Source organism: Rhinolophus hipposideros (genome assembly GCF_964194185.1).
Source record: "Rhinolophus hipposideros genome assembly, chromosome: 9".
Lineage (NCBI taxonomy): Eukaryota > Metazoa > Chordata > Mammalia > Chiroptera > Rhinolophidae > Rhinolophus > Rhinolophus hipposideros.
Window position 1 is genome coordinate 53,263,351 of NC_138055.1, and position 18,825 is coordinate 53,282,175.

The 18,825-nt window shown below is 49.5% G+C and overlaps 1 protein-coding gene across 1 annotated transcript; it reads right to left on the bottom strand.

The window, feature by feature from the left end:
- Positions 1-8,846: 8,846 nt before the first annotated feature.
- On the bottom strand, positions 8,847-16,165 carry LOC308502470 (keratin, type II cytoskeletal 2 oral-like; the record flags this gene model as incomplete). Its single annotated transcript, XM_081060322.1, has 9 exons — positions 8,847-9,253; positions 9,675-9,709; positions 10,207-10,427; positions 11,076-11,201; positions 11,311-11,475; positions 12,027-12,122; positions 12,795-12,855; positions 14,300-14,520; positions 15,593-16,165. 9 exons carry the CDS (start codon positions 16,163-16,165, stop codon positions 8,847-8,849), a joined length of 1,905 nt encoding a protein of 634 aa, XP_080916448.1.
- Positions 16,166-18,825: the final 2,660 nt, after the last annotated feature.

Below are 18,825 nucleotides of genomic sequence, written 5' to 3' on the forward strand. Positions count from 1 at the left end.
CAGAGAGAAAAGACACAGAAAACTGAAGGTGTCTGGGGAAAGGGTGGAAACGGCAGTGGTGTGGTGAAAGATCCTTAAGTTCAGCTTTGAATACCTGGCTTTGAAGCCAAGCTCTGCCCTTTCTGACCCCGTGGCTTGGATGGACACTTCATTCATTGAGCCTCAGTTTCCTGGCCTATAAAATAAGGATCAAATACCAGCTTCACGGGGTGACCATAATGAGTAGCTGAGATCAAATATGGAAGAGCACATTGGAAACTCCAAAGAGTCATACAAGTGGGGTTCCTTCCCTGCCACCTCCCGCAGCATCCATGAAGATTCTAGACCTCAGGAGCCCACCTATCTCTCACCTGCTGCAGGGCTTTTTTTGCATTACTCACTTGCAGCCCCTGTTGTGAAGAACGCACATAATTAACCCCTTCACAAATGTCTCTATTGCCAACTAAATACATAGGAAGCTCACCCAGCTTATATTTACCCTCCTGCTGAATATGGGGAATTATTCAATTGTGACCAAACAAAAGCGGAAGCTCCAGGCAGCAGAATTTAGAAAGTCTCTCTGGTCTCTGGCCATGACCAGCTGCCATCATCCAGTGCCAACACTCCAATCTATTTCCCATCAGCTGGGTGGCTCCTGAGGGGCTGCTGTCACTCACTTAAAGGGCTGGGGGTAAGGTGCCCATCAAATACGACTAACTGAGCTTTTGACGTCAGGTGACAGCCATTCTCTACTCCCTCAAAACAAAAAAAATTGGCTTAACTTGAGAAATTTAACTGTCCCAACGGAGATACTTAACCCCAGGTAAATATTAGAATGAGGTTTCTAGGGCAATCTGCTCTCCCCAAAGGAAACCACTCAACTGGTTGAACAGCGAAGAGCTGTGGTTTGTAAAAATGCTGCACGTTGATATCACTCAGAGACCTTCAAAACCACTGGTGCTGGAGCCCACCCCTGGAGACTGGATTTCACTGGTCTGGGTGTAGTCTGAGTTTGGGAATTGTTTTCAATTCCCAGGTGGTTTTAATGGGCAGAGAAATTTAGACGCCACTGGCCTGGAGGAAGCAGAAGAACAAATGAAATGGCTTCTTCAGATTCCATTCAGTCTGAGGACAAAAGAATAATAATAGTCATGATCATAAGAGCTAACCTCTTGTGGAGTGCTTCCCGTGGGCTGTGCCCTGTGCTAGGTCTATAACAGTCTCATTAAATCTAAAAGCCAACATTATAAGGAAGGTATTCTTATTATTGTCCTCATTTTACAGGTGGTTGAAAACAGACTTGGAGAAGTAACTCATTCAAGAACACGTAAATGAAAGTGATGAAATGAAGATTTGAACCCAGATACTCCCACTCCAGAACCCACATATGTTGCAAAAGAGATGGGTCTTTGGAGAGAGAGAGAGCTGCCCCCTTCCTCCTCTCCACATCTCTCCCTTACCTGCTCTCCTTAAAAGGAAAGGGAGAAGTCAGTTGAGGTCCCCAGCTTGCCCTGCTTGTCTCCCAGGTACTGAAACCCAGGGCTGCCAAAAGGGAGAGGCCCAGGGCAGTTATCAGCCACCAGATCCCAATCTCGGTCAGTGGTGGGAGGCAGGGTTTGAAAGGAGTTGCTGGTGTGACTGGTAGGGGCAGCCCTTGCAGATCTGCTCCCCATGTCACCCTGCATCTCCCAGGTCTTGAGGTAGATATCACAGGGAAGCACAGAAGTATGACAGGGGCGTGGGACAGAGGCAGGGCCCCTCGGGCAGAGAAAGGGAAGGAGGGAGAATTTCACTCATCGGCCCTTGGCCCGAAAGGAATGCAGAACTACAGCCCTGGAGTAGGTTTGGGGCTTTCAATCTCCTTGAAATAGGAGCTTTTGGACCCATGGGCAGCAAAGGAAGGCAGTGGTGTGACAAGAGTCAGGGAGAGAAGCTTCCTGAATCTTAATGGAAGCTCCTGGCCCTGACTTCCCATACCTACAGACCACTATTCTCCCTGCAAAAGAGTGTCAGACCTGGACAGGTGACAGAAACCATCAGCCTGACGCCTTCATTTTACAAAAAAGAAATAGGTATAAAGAGAGGAAAGGACTTGGCCAAGGTTACAGGGGAAACTTGGTGGTGCAGTAGAACTAGCTGGGTATCCTCCCTCCCAATCCAAAAAAGAATGGTAGAGCCTATGAGGAATTCCAGGCAGCCTCTATGCTCCTACAGCCTCGGAGAGATGAACATAAGGGGAGCTCCCCTCCGATCGCTAACAGGCCCTGCCTGCAGGGTGGGAAGCTGGTGCGGAGCACACAGGAACACCCTTCGTGAATCCTTCTCTTGGTTTCTGGGGTATGGTGGTTGTTTGAGGCAACAACTAAGCCTTTGCGCTCCTCCTGAGGCCCCCACCTCAGATATCCTTTAGACTAGAATCCTGGGGCTCACGTGGAAACTAAGGATCAGACAGTGTTTCTCTTTCTCATTAAACCTAATAGATGCTCTTGAACACGAAGGCCTTGCAAAGCCTCACATTCTCATGGCCAAGGTCCAGGGATAATATTGTCCTAGGCATATTAAGCTCTTCCATCCAATATGCTGGAAGTCATGACTATTTATACAACCACTTACAAAGCTGGCAACTCCCTCGTCTCTGAGACAAGGGGAGCAGCTCTGTAGTTGTGGGCCCAAAGGAAAATGAAGCTGCAGGTTAGACTTGGACTGAATCGCAAGAGAAACTGTGAGGCCCCAGCAGGGCACAGGGCTCATCTAGGCAAAGGGTGCTTCTCTACATTGGGTCAAAGAGGCAGACGGGACAGACTCAAGGTTACAGGCTAGTTAGTAGTGGCATGGGCACCAGAATCTCAAATCCTTGGTGGGGATACAAGACCTGGAAATTCTCAGATCAGGTCTCACCTTGCCCACGGTGGGAGAGATTCGAGTGCTACACAAATATAAACAGTTAACAATTTATTATTATGTCTGCCACTTTAAGAATAGGTGAGTTCCTGGCATGTTGGCCATAAATAGTAAAGACACATAGACAAGGGGCAAGAACAAGAAAAGCCAAGATATCTGATAGAGGAAGAGTTTTCACAAAGATGGCAGAAGTCCCAGAATCTGAATGGAAAGTGTGCTGATAAATGTGGAAGAATGAAATTGGAAAAAAAGAAGAAGAAAAAAACAGGGCTTGAGAGTATCATCTTAAAACCATGAAAGAATGAAACAGGGCCTTACAGCTTCAAAGATGGTCTTCAGGAAGGAGACCTTATCTGTCAGAATCTCCACTTTGGCCTCCAGATCCACTTTGGTCATGAAGGAAGTATCCACTTCCTGGAGAGAGAGAATATCAGACCAGCAATTCGCACACGCTGACTTGTTTAAAATATATACTTGTCAATAATTACAATTTTTATGAAGAGAAATGGAAACTACTTTTACTCTGGTCACTGATCCACGGAGAGTGAAGAGGGACTTGAAAATGGGACCCAGGAATTAGAGAGTTATTTTACATGATGCCAAGGCTTCATTGCAGCAAGAAAGTGGCATTATATTCCAAAAAGCTGAAAGTGGTTCGGCCACTGTTGAGCCCTTATAGTCTCTGAAGTAGCTCAGTCACAGGAAGAAAAAAAAAAAGACAGCACGATTTATGCCTTAAGATACCAGTGATGGTGGACCGCAAAGGGTTCAAGTGCAGCCCTTCCCCAGCCTGAGAGGTTCCCTCTCTCCCTATAACTCCCTCCCCCATTGTCCCTGCTTCTCTGACATTTGAGAGACCAGTTTCCAGCTCTGAGAAAGTCCTGGGAAATGCCACCAGCACAATGGGAACTTCTCCTGCCCTCAGAGAGCACTGTCCAACCTGCCTTTGGCGCCTGTTCCACCCCTTTCCCTTCCTCACGTAGCCCATCTTTGCTCACCTTCTTGAGAACTACAGGTCATTCTCAGCTGCTGTGCACTTGTTTCCCTCTTCACCTGCAGGAAGGGAACAGCCTTGTTCCGGGATAGCGATGCTAGACAGACGTGCTGGGAGAAGTTCCCTCAGCGGCCTCACCTGGTGTAGACTGAGGATTCCATGGGGGAGCGGAGCAGAAACCTGACTTGGTCATAGGGCCCCACTGAGCCCTGAGTCCTCCTAGCCCTGTGGGCACTAACACGAATGCTCAGGATGTTGATAATGGAGACGGGCTAAGAGCTGTACTTCTCCAAACCCGATAGACCTAGATGTACGCAGGGTTTTTCATTCCCTACCCCTGTTCCTTGTGCTCAATCCTGCCTCCCATATGTCTCCATTCCCCCACTGAGGCTGGAGGGTCCCTCCCACTGCTCCAGGGTCTGTCTGTGTTCCTCCGTCATCACTGGTGTTAGGGGTCCTTCCCACCTACGGGGCTGGGAACTTCCAGAGAGCAACCCAAGGCGTCTGTCTCTTGGACCCGTCATCAGTCTAGTCCCTGAGCCACAGCCACAGCTGAGCACTGAGCTGTGCTGCTGCTGTCACTTGCTACTGCAAATCTGATCCCCAGGGAGAGGGCTCTTTAAGAACAGGAACCATGATCTTTTTGATCACAGCAGCCCTTACCCCTAATACAGTGCCAGGCAGACTAGGCACCCAATACCCTTTATTATTATGTACATTTTAGCTCATCTCATTGTAATAATAATAAAATGAATATTATTAATCTGATTACTGGGGATTTAATTAATTAATAATAATAATAATAATAATGTGTCACTATTTGCCAGGCACTTTCTAAATGCTCCGTATATGTTTAATTCATTAACTCTTACAACAAACCTCTGAGTTGGTACAATTATTATCATCACCATTTTACAAATGAGTAAACTGGGGCACAGAGTGATTAAGTAAATGAACTATGACTATGCAGCTAGACATAGTTAAGCTTAAACCCAGGCAGTGTGGTTTCACCCAGCTTTGGAGCCGTTCCTGATGGAACCGGGGCTCATAAACACAGTCTACACTGCAGAGCTACCAGTTAGCTACATTAAGCTTTGTCCTTATTCATACTGTCCCACACCTGTGTCTGTGACCACAGAAGCCCAACGGTCTTCATACAAGCAACACCTGAGCCTCAGCACACAGAGGGCTGCTTATCACCTTCTCTCATACTCCTCCCCCAGCACCTGCATCATGCCCAGCTCCCCAGCTAGCCAGCCCTGCCCCCTCACAGCCTGTCCAGGTGGGCCTGGAGGCAGCCGATATAGGACTCTAAGAGGGGCTGCAGGTCGTTGGCACTGGCCCTGGAAGTAGTCGACTGCTCCTGCAGGAGGCACCACTTGGACTCCAGCACCTTGTTCTGCTGCTCCAGGAACCACACCTGTGGTCAACCACGGAAGAGAGGTCATGGCCACAAGAGAGAACAAGGCCACTCAAACCAACACTTCCTGCTCCCAGGCCCCTACTCTGCCACAGGCACTCGATGAAGAAGGCAAACTTGTTAAGGGTCTTGATCTGCTCCTTCTCCTGGATCTTCACCTTCCCGATCTGGCGGTCGATCCCCATGTTCAGGGGTTACAGAAGACTCTGGTTTATGGTCACCTCATGGATGCCAAGGGGAAAGCCCCCTGTACCCCTAAAGCCCCCGACTCCGCCAGGAACTCCTCCAAAGCTTATGGGTCTCCTCCCAATGCTGAAGGAGCCTCCTCCAAAGCCACCTCTCATGCCCCTTGCTCCAGCCCCACACAGGCTCCCTCCAAAGGCACCCCCAGCCAGGACAGCCCCTGCAGCCACACTGAGTGAGGTCTGCTTGCTCCTCCCAAAGTTGTACAGGCTCAGGCTGACAAAGGCACCCCCTATCATAGCACAGGCCATGTTGGCACTGCCTCCCCTAGTGCAAGAGGCCGACTGGGACCTGGTGGGCTGATGTGGCTCTGGTCAGACCTCACAACAGCAGAGTGGCCACTGGAGCCCTTGGTGGCCTGAGACAGCCTGCGTGACTGCTGGCTCATCGTCATCTTCTCTGGAGGCAGGAGGATGTCCTGGTTCAGAAGTCTCCAACACCTCTGACACAGGGAGAGGAGAGGCCCCTTTTGTAGTTCTCAGTGAATTGGTTCATCAACTGAATGGGTTTCATTCTCTGGCTAAAACTAATCCCTGCATCAATTGCTTGCACTGTAATCCCAGAGTCTGCATTTTAGGCCTTTCCTGTGATTAACCTTGTGTAGATTTTGTGCAGGACCAAACTGGGGCCCTCCTTTGATGAATGAGCTTGGTTCCTGCCAGGCATGGCCCAGCACCAGGGCCCTAGGCACCAGCTTCTCAGGAGGCAGCTGGCTCAACTAAGTCATTCTGTGGGTCTTTCATTCCCCCAAAACCCTGGGCAGCCACTGGTACCCTCTGCCCTCTGCCTCCCAGAACAAACAAGACTCACACAGTAATCTGGGAAGAATTTGGGACAACAGAGTGGAAAGCTGGATTCTTCCTAACTGTTGCATAGCGTGTATCCATGGAACGCCCTAGAGAACCTCAGATGCCCTTTCCTGGGTCTGCAACACAGCCAGCACTTCTGCTATCCCAGTCGCAGAGGGGTATTAGTCCAGAAAGTACTAGACTGACCCAGAAGCCTGAGTGAGAGGACTAGATGCAGAGGATATTCATCTGTGCTTTGGCTTTGCTCATCATTACGGTGGCTAAGAGAGTTCCGAATGTCCCCTCGCCCTCCCTGTGGCTCCCTGGGTGTTTCTATTGCTTCTGCTGAACTCACTGCCCCAGTGGCCTCCACATCTCCAGTCTTACTCCCACGCCCAGTCTCTCCCTCTTTCAAACATGCCTCCTCAGTCCCCTTTTCAGGAAGTCTCCACTTTGCAGGCCCCTGTGGGTTCTGCTGCCTGCATGCTGTTCCTTCCTCTCCTCCACATGAGCGCTGCAGCCCTGCCCCCTCAACAATATGTGCCACGAAGGCAGGGCCATATCTTCCTGGTCCACCAGTGTCCCCCACTGCCCAGCACCGCACCTGGCCAACGGTGGGCTCCCGGGTTCTGCAGAATGAATGACTGTGAGGTTTCTCCTGCTTCTAGCACTGCCCCTCTATGTGGGTACCTTTGTGCCCCAGCTCCATGGTCATCCAGACAGGGAAAGTCTTCTCCCTATGGACACGCCTCCCATCCCAGTCGCCTCTGACCTCCAGTTCAGGACAGAGCCTTAAACCCGTGAGCTCAGGATGGGCTTTTGGAAGAGACTGGCTAAATCCGTTGCCATTTGTGTCACTGGCTGCTAAAGATGTCACCTGTGCATCGAGTCTATCTTAAGTGTACAGGAAATGCAGCCCATAGTCAACAGGTGGGAGAAGAGAGCTGCCCGATTGGAAAGCCTTGAACTTCTCCTCAAACGCTCACACTTTCTTAGCCCCTATCAGCCCCCTCACACCCCACCTTAGGGTCTTGTCTTCACAGCCTGACCCCCTGGGGGCCTAGGAGAGAGGCTGCCGGCTGTCCTCAAAATAGACAAAAGAGAGGTGATTTTATTAAGAACTCCACACTTGGAGTCATAGCAACAGCCATCTTGGCTACACGGAGAGTTGAGGAGACTCTAGTGATTTCTGGTGAACACCGGCCAAGGACAAGGGCACACTACCGTAAGAGGAATGCCGGAAGGCCTTCTGGACAGAGGGTTAGGAGAGCTGGGGCCCTGCTGTGAAATTGCCTCTGGAAGGAAAGGAAGTAGCATTGGGTGCCATGGGGGGTCCACTGCCATTTGACCCTGTGGGGGCAGGAGGGGGGTAAACAACTTGGTGACTTGAGTACCTTCTGCGGATGATAGGAAGGAAGGGGAGGAGGAAGGAAGGAAGGAAGGAAGGAAGGAAGGAAGGAAGGAAGGAAGGAAGGAAGGAAGGAAGGAAGGAAGGAAGTAAAGGGGGGAAAAGGAAGCTCTGGGTGTACTGGAGTTGACAGAGTTTTTCCCACCTCCAGGAGGTGCTGATATTGGGCTTGGAAAGACACATTAGTTCGTACCTCAGCACCTGTGTGGACCTAACGCCATGCCTTATCTCTATAAACAGCTCCACTCAACTAGCTCACAGAATGGCAAGTCCACTCTTAAAGATTTTCAGGAAAGGTACTCATTGCAAGACACACGAGACAGAATGAGAACTAAAGTTAAACAAAAGCAGTTCCATTCCTGTATTATTGAGCAGTGTGTATGTATATGTATTGTATATGTACGTAGAAAACAAGGAGCACAGTAGAAGGAGATGGGTTCTGTACACCTAGGAGTCATTCTGAAACTGATTTCCCTTTAATCAAATGATTCTGAAATCATTTGATTTCCCTTTACTCTTGGGCTTTGGTTTATTCTGTAACTCCTTGAATGAAAGCCAAATACCAGAATATGAAATACAGTGCAATTTATTGAGAAAAGAAAGTATGACATAATCATCACCAGAGGATCCACAGCTCAGGGAATTAAAGGGATACAGGTAAGTCAGAATACGATGCCCAGATGTGAGGAGGGCACCCTGGGAACCATCCACCCTCTAGCCCTGTACACACTGCCCTGCCCTCCTCAGGTGGGGCTGAAACATGCTAGTTTCAGACCATCGACTCCCAGTGAGAGAGGGAGATGAGCCAGAGTGCAAACAGGCCAGTCTGGGAAGGTCCGGACTGGTTTTGACTCAGGAGTTGCTGTCCACAATCAGGGGCCATCGCAAGGCACATCTGGGGACATCAGCATCCCAGACTAGCAGCTGGACCCCTCTGGCCTAGGAGACATCTTGGGGATAGAAGAGCCAGGAAGAAGTTCAGCCCCTTCTCCAGGGAACTTGAAGAAAAGCGAGGTTGAGGCTGGCATCAGAGGATTCCAAGCAGAGAGTGGAAAGTGCTGTTGCAGGCTGAGAGGGAAGGAGGGGTGGGCACAGAGATTTGGCCCTGGAGAATTACTTGGCGCTGTGCTGGCTCGAGCTGGTGGTCTGGGAGAAGCGGATACCAGTGCTGCCTCCACTGCCAGACTTGTAGCCACTTCCTCCAGACGACTGGATGCCGCCAGAGCTGGAGCCAATTCCACTCTGGCTCACAGAGCTGCTGCCTCCACTGCTGAGCCTGCCGCCACTGCCACCGCTCTGGAAGCCACCAGTACTGCCGCCGGTGTGGTAGCCGCCAGTACTGCCGCCGCTAACGCCACCATAGCCACTGCTGCTGCCACCCCTTACTCCTCTGTGGTCACCAATGCTGCCTCTGCTGGTGCTGCTGCCTCTGTAGCCACCGCTGCTGCCACTGACCCCTCCAAAACCTCCATGGCTTCCGCCAGAGCTGCTGCTTGTGTGGGCGACACTGCTGACCACCGCTACGGAACAGGCTCGATTCAGGCTGACGGCCTGGCTCTATATCCCAGCCCCACCACGCTTGGCTGTGTGCCTTAAAAAAAGATACCTAACTTCTCTGAGGCCTCAGCTGGCAAACAGCAAGAGTGAGCCTGGCCCTCTGGTGCCCTTTCCCAAGAACAAGAGCCAGCAGTATTGACAGAAATGTCTGGTTCTCCAACCTAAGGAAATCCCCAAGGCCGTCGGGGTTCTAGCTTTGCCCTGAGAGTTTGCCAGTTGACACAAGGGACACAGTGTGTGGCCATGGCCTGAGACTCTAAATACCACTTGGTGGCCTGGCCTCCTTGCATGGGTCAGGTTTTCCTGCCTGAAGATCAGTCAGGAAGAATGTTTCTAGTGCCCTTTTTTCTAACCCAGGGAGAAGGTTTTTGAAGGGCTACTTACAAATGCTCACAGCACTCTGACATTCTCCGGACAGCCTAAAACGGAAGAGAGAAGGCGATGTGGATTCGTTCTGCAATGAGTCATTAGCCAAACAGCTGAGGGTTCATGGTTTGGGGAGCCACATTCACCCATTTGTCCAACTCAGTTCCTCATTTCCGCTAGCCACATTTCCAGTGCTCAAGGGGCTAATGGCTATTGTATTGGACAGCACAGATGTAGAACATTTCTGTCATCTCAAAAAGTTCCGGTGCATAGCGCTGTAACTTTTGTCATAACCCCAAAGCACTTTTTCTTACACATGGCACGTAGTAAGGATCAACGGGGTTATGTAATACAATATTGATGTCCATGGGAAATTGGACAGTTGGATGATCTCAGCTGACAAAATAATGGGGCTTGAATCCTAAGCACTGTCATTCAGTGCTTTACCCTTTGTCTGAGTTGTCCTCTGCTTATCATTTTGCCCTCTTTCTTCATTATCAAAGATCACTCTAGAATTATACCCAAAGAATGCTGACTCCACGACCCTCACCTGCACTCCTCGCCCTCCAGCAGCTTCCTGTAGGTGGCGATCTCCACGTCCAGGGCCAGTTTGACGTTCATCAGCTCCTGGTAGTCGCGCAGCAGCCGCGCCATGTCATCCTTGGCCTTCTGCAGGGCGGCCTGCAGCTCCTGGAGCTTGGCATTGGCGTCCTTGAGGGCCAGCTCCCCACGCTGCTCGGCTTCTGCGATGGCCGCCTGAAGGTTGGCATTCTGGGGCGGGGGGGAGGTACGTAGGCGACCAATTAGCATAGTAACCGGGAAACAAACAACTGGTCTTTCCTGTGAGGTCTCTTCCCCATCCAGCATCCCTCCCTTTCTTTCCTTAGAAATCCAATGGAGCATGCTCAGAAAACAGAAGTTAGTTTTGCAAATGGTTCATTCATCTTTGGTCCATTGAAATTAACTCATGTCTCATCAAGAAAAGAAACACTGATTTTCTGGGAAAGGTAGTAGGGATCCGGTAAATGGTTCTTTTTTGTAAGATTGTTTAAAAACTTCCTTTCTTAAGCACTTCATTCTAATGATACAAATTAGCCATCAAGGTTATGTGAAATATGTGACAAATAGTTCAGTGAAAGCAGATCCTACTGAGAGCTGACTGTTTAAGGCCACCTCTACAGGGATAAGATTTGCTGAGAAAACCAGAATGGGCAACCATCTCTCCTTAGGGAGACTTTAAGGATCCCAGCCTCCAGGAGGAACACCTGGGGGAATGGAGTATCCAGGGACTGTGCTGTCCCTCATGTGATACTGTGGAAAAAAAAAACAGAGAAGCCACGTGGCAGAGGTACACCTGTTGCCTCTTTCTCTCCAGGACCCAGAAGGCCTCCAGGATTTCTTCACTAAACCCAGACCCACCTGCTTCTTGACGTTCTCGATCTCAGCCCGCAGCCTCTGGATCATCCTGTTGAGCTCCATGATCTCGCTCTTGGTGCTCTTCAGGTCGTCTCCATGCCTGCCAGCTGTGGTCTGCAGCTCCCCAAGCTGACGGAGGAGAGACCAATCAACATAGCTTTGCAAAGTGAGGGAGCGTTCTTGAGGAAGGTCAGCAGGACCTAAAACTAGAGTGTGGGGATGAGGAGAGGGCTCCCACCTTGGTCTGGTACAGGGTCTCAGCCTCAGCCTTGCTCCTCTGGGCGATGTCCTCGTACTGGGCCTTGACCTCGGCGATGATGCTGTCCAGGTCCAGGGAGCGGTTGTTGTCCATGGACAGGACCACGGACGTGTCACTGACGTGACTCTGCATCTGGGACATCTCCTGGGGGTGGGGGTGGACATAGATGGTCATCTTCAATATCCCCTGGCCCCAGGGGATGTTGGGAATAAAAAAGTCCAAGAATCTTCTATCAGCATAAATACCCCTACTCTGGGGCCAGGAATAGGACAGTTAGAAAAATAAGTTTACATTTCAGGCCTGGCTCTAGCCTCAAGGATGCTAGACAACAAAGCTAAAGGAAAAAGAAATACACAAATGTAACCAGGTGTCAGGCTGAAAGTATCAGCCACCGAGCGGCATACTGTGTGGGTCTCCATGGGACTGTACTCTGAAGGAGCTAGCTGTGATTCTATCTGTGGAACAAAATGGGGGAACAAAGAGGACAAAAAGGGACCCTGGCCCTATGGGCCAGGTCTATACAGGCTGGGGAGTTAAGTTAGCATTTCCTGGGTGGTGCAGAGCTCAGCTCTGAGCCCTGTCACTGCTTTCGTGAGGGTTCTGCCACTTGACTGTCCCCTCAAGTTGCACTTGAGAAGCGTATGTGGGGAGACGCAGACAGGAAAGCTCCGGAGCTTGGTAAACCAAGGAATCACCATCTCATAGAGGGTCCTCAGGAAGTTGAGTTCATCCGTCAGGCCGTCCGCCTTGGCCTGCAGCTCCACCTTATTCATGTAGACCACATCCACATCCTGGGGGGTTGGGGAGGGAGGGCGGTCAGAGGGTCATACTTATTTTTCAGAGGGTCATTCACCCCTGCTACCCCTACCTCTTCCCTAGGTCTTCATTTCTCCTCTCTGGCCCTCACCCATCCCTCCTCCTGATTGTGACTTCTCACCTTCCCTTTTCAAAGAAAGAAAAAGTGTTTTTCTTCCTTTTAATTGCTTTGACCAATTAAATCCCAATGCCGTAACCACTAATAAAGCATGTTAGTCAGGCATGGAGTAAGGGTAGGAAAAGCACATTTATCTAATACGTGGCTTTGGTTATATTGTACCAAAAACCCAACCTCCTGAATAGAAATGAAGGTACTCTAACTACTTCCTCTTTATGATAACTGGTGTAAACAAGCTACCAGTATTTGTGGCTTGTTGTTGTTAACAATATCCAGACACATTTGTAGGCTGAAAACCTTGATTAATGCTATAATGTATTAGTTGACATTACTAATTAGCTCATCAGTCACATTGTAAGATGTCTTAGAGCAGCTTCCTTCATCAAACACCTCATTTCCAAAAATGCAAAGATAAATGTGAGTCCCATCCCCAGGATAGGGTCACTGTGCCCCAGAGCTGGCTCTGCTGTCTCTCCATGGTGGCAGTGCCCGGAAAAGAACGCCTGACCTGCCCGCCCAGTTCACTTACCTTTTTAAGTCCCACAAACTCATTCTCTGCTGCAGTGCGTTTGTTGATCTCATCTTCATACCTGGGAAAGAAAGAGGCACAAAATTTAACAGTGACATTTCAGAACTAAAAAGAGAAGAAGGAGGAGGAGGAGGAGGAGGAAGGGAGGAGAAGGAGAAAAAGGAGAAGGAGAAGGAGAAGGGAGAAGGAGGAGAGGATCTCAAGCACTCATGTAGAATCTCCTCACTCAGAGTCAGGACCAGCTCCGTGGGTGTATGACCAGAGTAGTCACACAAGGCTCTGGGCTCAGAAAGTCCTCACACTCAGTTTAATGCTCTGCTGATGCCGTCTTGAAATTTTTAATGATTTTTTTTTTAACAAGGTCCCTGCATTTTCATTTTGCACTGCCACCCAAAAAATATATAGCCAGTTCTCCCTAGAGGATGTTCAGAGCTCAGGCCACGGCCTCGCCCTCCTCCCTCTAAGTCCCAGTGACAGGCGGGGTAGACTTCAGGGAGCCTGACCCCTTGGACCACTTCCCCGGCTCAGACAGATGTCACAAAGGTGCGCATATGAGGTATTTGCTCAGAGAGAGAGTTTCTGTTTCTCTTTTCATTAATTAGAGTGGCTTCTTACAGGAAATTGGGATAAGAATGAACTCAGGTCTTCTGAATGCATCAAGGTGATGAGCTTCGTGCCTGTTAAGGACTAAAATCTCCCACCACAAGTTTGAATTTCATGAAGCTTAAAGACGAACGATTCTGGGAGAAAAGAGGTTTCCAGACAATGGGAATACGAGTTGCCGCTGGATTCCAGATTTGCCACTGGAGCCTGTCACAGATGGGTGCCCACCAAGTTTGTGTAGTTGAATTGGAATGGGGCCTACTCAGCGTAGGTGTACCCACTCCTGTGGGCCCTCACCCCTGAGAATGTCTGGAGCTCCCTCCCCACTTTGAGAGGCCCTGTTTACCTCTTACAGACCTCAAAGGGTGTCCACTACAGCCCCAAACACGCAGCAGGAGGCTGACTGAAGTTGCAGAAACCTAGAATTGGACTGAACACACTGAAAGACTGCTTTACAAGATGAAGCCTGGACCATCTGCCCAGAATCCCTGGGAGCTGTGAGGCGCTCAGACTCCTAGGACCTGCCCCACACCCCTGATTCAGAGTGTCTAGGACTGGAGCACAGAAATGTGCATTTTTGACAAACATCCCAAAAGATTCCTATGTATAGTAAAGTGTGGAGGGTTCTGCATCCTAAAGGACTTCAAACTCTGTGAGGCTCTCTCGTCCATCTGGGCTGGCATAGGAGGGGCCTGCCTGGAGACTGACAAATGTGTCATAATCAGCCCCTAGGAGTCTCGGTCCCCACCGTTTTACCCCATTCTGCTTGGTCATGCTTCCGTCAATAAATCTATCCAAGAGTATTGATTGAAGGTGTAGTCAGGAGCAGTTAAAATCCCAAATTGGGGCCACGCCTCCCTGCTAATCCCCCAGAAGGAGAGACCCCCGGTTGGGGCCCTTACTTCTTTTTGAAGTCTTCCACCAGGCCCTGCATGTTCTTCAGCTCTCCTCCCAGGTTCCCCCTCTCCCCCAGAGCCAAATCCAGCTGCCTGCGCAGGAAGCTGATGTAGGATTCAAAGAAAGGCTCCAGGTTGTTGGGGCCCGAGCTGGAGCCTGAGGTCTGCTGCTGCAGCAGATTCCATTTGGTTTCCAAGACCTTGTTCTGCTGTTCCAGGAACCGCACCTGCATCAAGGGAGGAAGAAAAGGGATCAGCCTCTTGAGCTGGGCAGGGGGGCCATCCATCCCAAAGGGTAGAAATATGGAACATGAGCCCAGTTTTTCAAACTGCAATCGCCTCTGGGTTTGTTGTTGTTTTGTTTGTTTGCTTTTTGGAATTTGGGGAGGATGAGAATTCAGAAAAGGGAGAGCTAGAATATGTTGAGTGCTTACTCTATGTCGGTTTTCACATATTATATCTCATGTAATCTTCACAACCCCCTATAAAGGGGGTGTTATTATCCCCATTTTGTAGATAAGGAAACTGACGTTCGAATAGCTTAACTAAGTTGCCCAGAGTGGCTGCTCCTGTAAGTGCCAAAGCTGAGAGTCGAACCAAGCACTGCCCTAGTCTGCTGGCGTCCTTCAGACTAGGTAAGAAGGTAGAATAAATAGTTATTTATCACTGAAAACTTGTTCACCTCCAAACAGGCAATGAAAACAGTCAACGAAGTGCAATTTTTTAAAAGTTGTTTCAGATTTTCCTTAGTCATTTCCCCTTTCAATTACTCAGCTTACAGCTGACCTAGGCTGAACTTTCAATCCCAAGTTCATCCCCCAGACACAACGCACCCTCCCCTATCCTAGCATGGACCACTCTATCTAATAGCTGCTTAGCACAGCACCATTCAGGATGTAAGCCAGTTGCCAACACTCATCCCTGAGAGGTACAAGATTTCTATTAGTGCAAGTTTGATTACCAGCTAGTTTAGATTATCAAGCAATTGCTTTGCTTAGCTGTGATAGTTTCATGGTTAATACTCTATTCTTAAAAAGAGCTAAGAGCATGTTTGGACCCTCACCTCCTTTTCCCTGATCCTATCCCCAGAAGGAAATCAGGAGCCAGGATCCTTACCCCATTTCATAGCTGGGCCCAAAGAGCAAGAGAAACATGCTCACTGTCCTATAGGGGCCAAGACAGAACCAGGACAAGAAGCCAGACCCCACCTCTAAGCCTGGCAGATCCCACTGGCATCATTCTATACCAACCCCCTGGGTGACCCACACCCTCCACGAGACCTCTGGGCTTTGCCCTCACCTTGTCGATGAAGGAGGCGAACTTGTTGTTGAGCATCTTGATCTGCTCCTTCTCCTGGGTCTTGACTTGCCCAATCTGAGGGTCAATCTCCACATTGAGGGGCTGCAGGAGGCTCTGGTTGACAGTCACTTCCTGGATTCCCCCAGGGAAGCCACCAGGGCCAAAGCCACCAGGCCCACCAAAGCCACCAGCCCCTCCAAAGCCACCAACGTTTCCAAAGCCACCAACTCCTCCAAAGCCACCAGTCCCTCCAAAACCACCTCCCATTCCTCTGCCACCACCAAAGCCACCACCAAAGCCACCTCCATAGCTACCCCCAAAGCCACTGCCACAGCTACTACGCCCTCCCCCAAAGCCACCCGCCACGCTGGTGGAGATGCTCTTGTGGCCCCCCAGGCTGTACAGGCTGCGACTGCCAAAGCCGCCTGCTCCACCCCGGAGCCCACAGGCCCCTCCGCCGGCTCCCCCAGAGCGGGCCACACAGCTCATGCTGCTGCTGCCAGAGACCAGGGCGGAGCGGCCGGAGAAGCCCTGGCTCATGCCACCTGATGTCTTGCAGACTTGTCCCTTCATGGTGAGAGAGCTTGGAGGTAAGCTAGCAATCACTAAGCAAGAGCTGAGAGGGATGAAGACGGAGGCTGGAGACAACAGAGGTGGATGGCCTTTATATACCAAGGAGTTCGGCTTAGCAGGAGACGCCTACAATTAGTTGAGAGTCAACTTGGGTTTGGTTTGCCTCCCAGGCAATAAGTTATTTCTAAGTTCTCAACACACCTCAAAAATAATCCTCTGGACCAAAATGATTTTGCGTTCTCAGCTTAATCACCCAAACTTGCCTTAGTTAACAAAAGTCTGTACCTCTCCTCCTCCCTTCATTTCCTCAAGGGTCTTAGGAAAGTCAAACAACACCAATTCCAGCAGTGTGATTGGGTTTTGACACCAGGGGATTAGGAGCCACTAAGCTCCATGACACAGAGGTGAGGACCAGACAACCTCTGCCAGGTGAGCTGGGTCCCCTTCTGCAGTGCCTGAGTGCTATGGCCCAGTGACATGTCCTCTGTGCCTACCTCTTCAGGGAAATACCCAGAGGAGGACTTGGGAGAGGGGGGAGGGGGATGAGAGGTACACTGACCCCGCAGGGTGCACCCTGGCACCACCTCAGCCAAAAGCATCCATTTAAGGCAGCGTGCCATTTGAGCTGAGAAATGTTGCTCACAGGAAACGAAATGAGAGAGAAAATGACCCGTGGGAAAAGTGAGGGTCACATATGAAACAAACAATTAGGAGGTTTAGGAAGAAGGAAAGGATGTGGGCAGGGAGAACTAAGCCCCTCCGCCGCCATCCTACACCAACAGCAGGTGATTTCTGGACCCCAAAGCAAGAGAGGACAAAATGGCCCCTCCAGGTGGCTAATAGAGTCAGCTTAAAGACCCCATTCATCTTAGGATGAGAGTGTGTGCTGTGTCAGATCTGGTGGCCTTAGGATCGCCTGTCCCCTTTACCACCTGGTCTGAATTAGATGCCCCTCCCTGTTTTTCCACCATACCCTGTACTTTTCCCACCATGGCCCTGGCTTAATGTATACTTACCTGTTTGTTTGTCAGTATCCCTCTAGTCCCTGAGCTTGTTGAAGGAAGGCATTGAGTCCTACTCATTCTGAATCTCCAATTCTTGCATAGCGTAAGCACAGCACAAACATGTGTCGACTATCTGATGACCAGTGTTTAAAAGTATAACTATCTAGACACAAGTCCCACCCCTCTCTTACAGAATGAAAATCTTCAGAGGAAGGGCTTGAGTGTCTGTATTTTTAACAAGCCCTCCAGGTAATCCTTATGACCAGGGAAGTTTGGGAAGCCCTGGGTGTTCCATCTGGGACTATGGGTGTTCCATCTGGGCCAAGGAGTGGGGGTCCCATGGTGGTGGAGTGGGTACATAAATGCTTTACTGCTCTAACTTCTGACAGTTTAATAGCCCTCCATCCCCATGCCAACCCACTTCCACAGTCAACCACACCACACATGGCAAGAGCAAATTATCAGGTTGTTATCTACATACGGGACTTCACAACGTATGACAGGCATAGAGAGTGATTTTAAACTGCCCCAGAAATAGGTGGTTGGTATATCTCCAGAATTCCTGTCAAATTAACAGTGAGCACTGTGCCTTTCTGGGATGGTTTCCAGACAAGGCAGTCTGGGGCAGAGGGTTGGTCTAAAAGACCCTGAAGAACCTCAAGTCAAGAAATTTTAAGTGTTCTACAGCTAATTCTCTGTTCTGTGCTCTGTTGTTGGTCTGCCTGGTCAGAATCCCAGCTCTACCACTCACTAGCTCTTTGACCTTAGACAAGTTATTTAATTTTTATGTGTCTAGGTTTCCTCAACTATAAAATGGGGGTAATGATAGCAGGTATTCCACGGGTGGTTGTGAGCATGAAACAAGTTAAATAAATAGGAAATGTTCCCACGGTGCTTGACACGTAGTAAGCATTGCACATTTACCTATGGCTAGTACTCTATTTGGAGACATGGGGAAAGGGAATAACTTATGTTTGGATTTGGCTGTTCTCAAAACAACTTCACACCTCTGACAAACAACAACAACAAAAAAAATGCTAGGGAAAGGAAGCTGAATGTGAGTGGAGAGTAAGAAAGCCAAGCTGAGAGCATAGAGAGCAAGACTTTTGCTAGAATGAATTTGGGGTGGGTGACCTTGGGCTGTGATTTAACACATTAGTGTGAGTTCTGATCTGTCAAACCCCTTCCGACCTCATTGGTTTGTGGTGAGCCTCACAGGATCTAATGTAAGTGAAGGTCCTTTGAAAATTACAAAATGCGAGCTCGCGGGGTCGCGAGGAGGAGGCAGGTTGAGGTGAAAAATCGGGCTTTGATATCTTCATGGAGTACTACGTTATTTCAATCCTGAATCTCGTTCAGTTCCCTTATGGACTTGTTACTATATTAAAAATGTTTGTTTAAGGAAAAAAAAAAAAAAAAAAGAAAATTACAAAATGCCACACAAGAGTAAGGTCACTGTGGTCTAACAGTAAGCCTGTCATCATGCACTTCAGAAGACCCGGGTTCAAATCCTTGTCTACCTCTCACTGTGTAGTGACCTTGGACAAAGTATCTGACTTCTTTGTGCCTCCCTTTTCTTATTTGCAAAATGAGGATTCTATCCCAGTTGCAGGATTGTTTTGATATTCAAATAGTGTCCAGCTACAAATGTTCGGA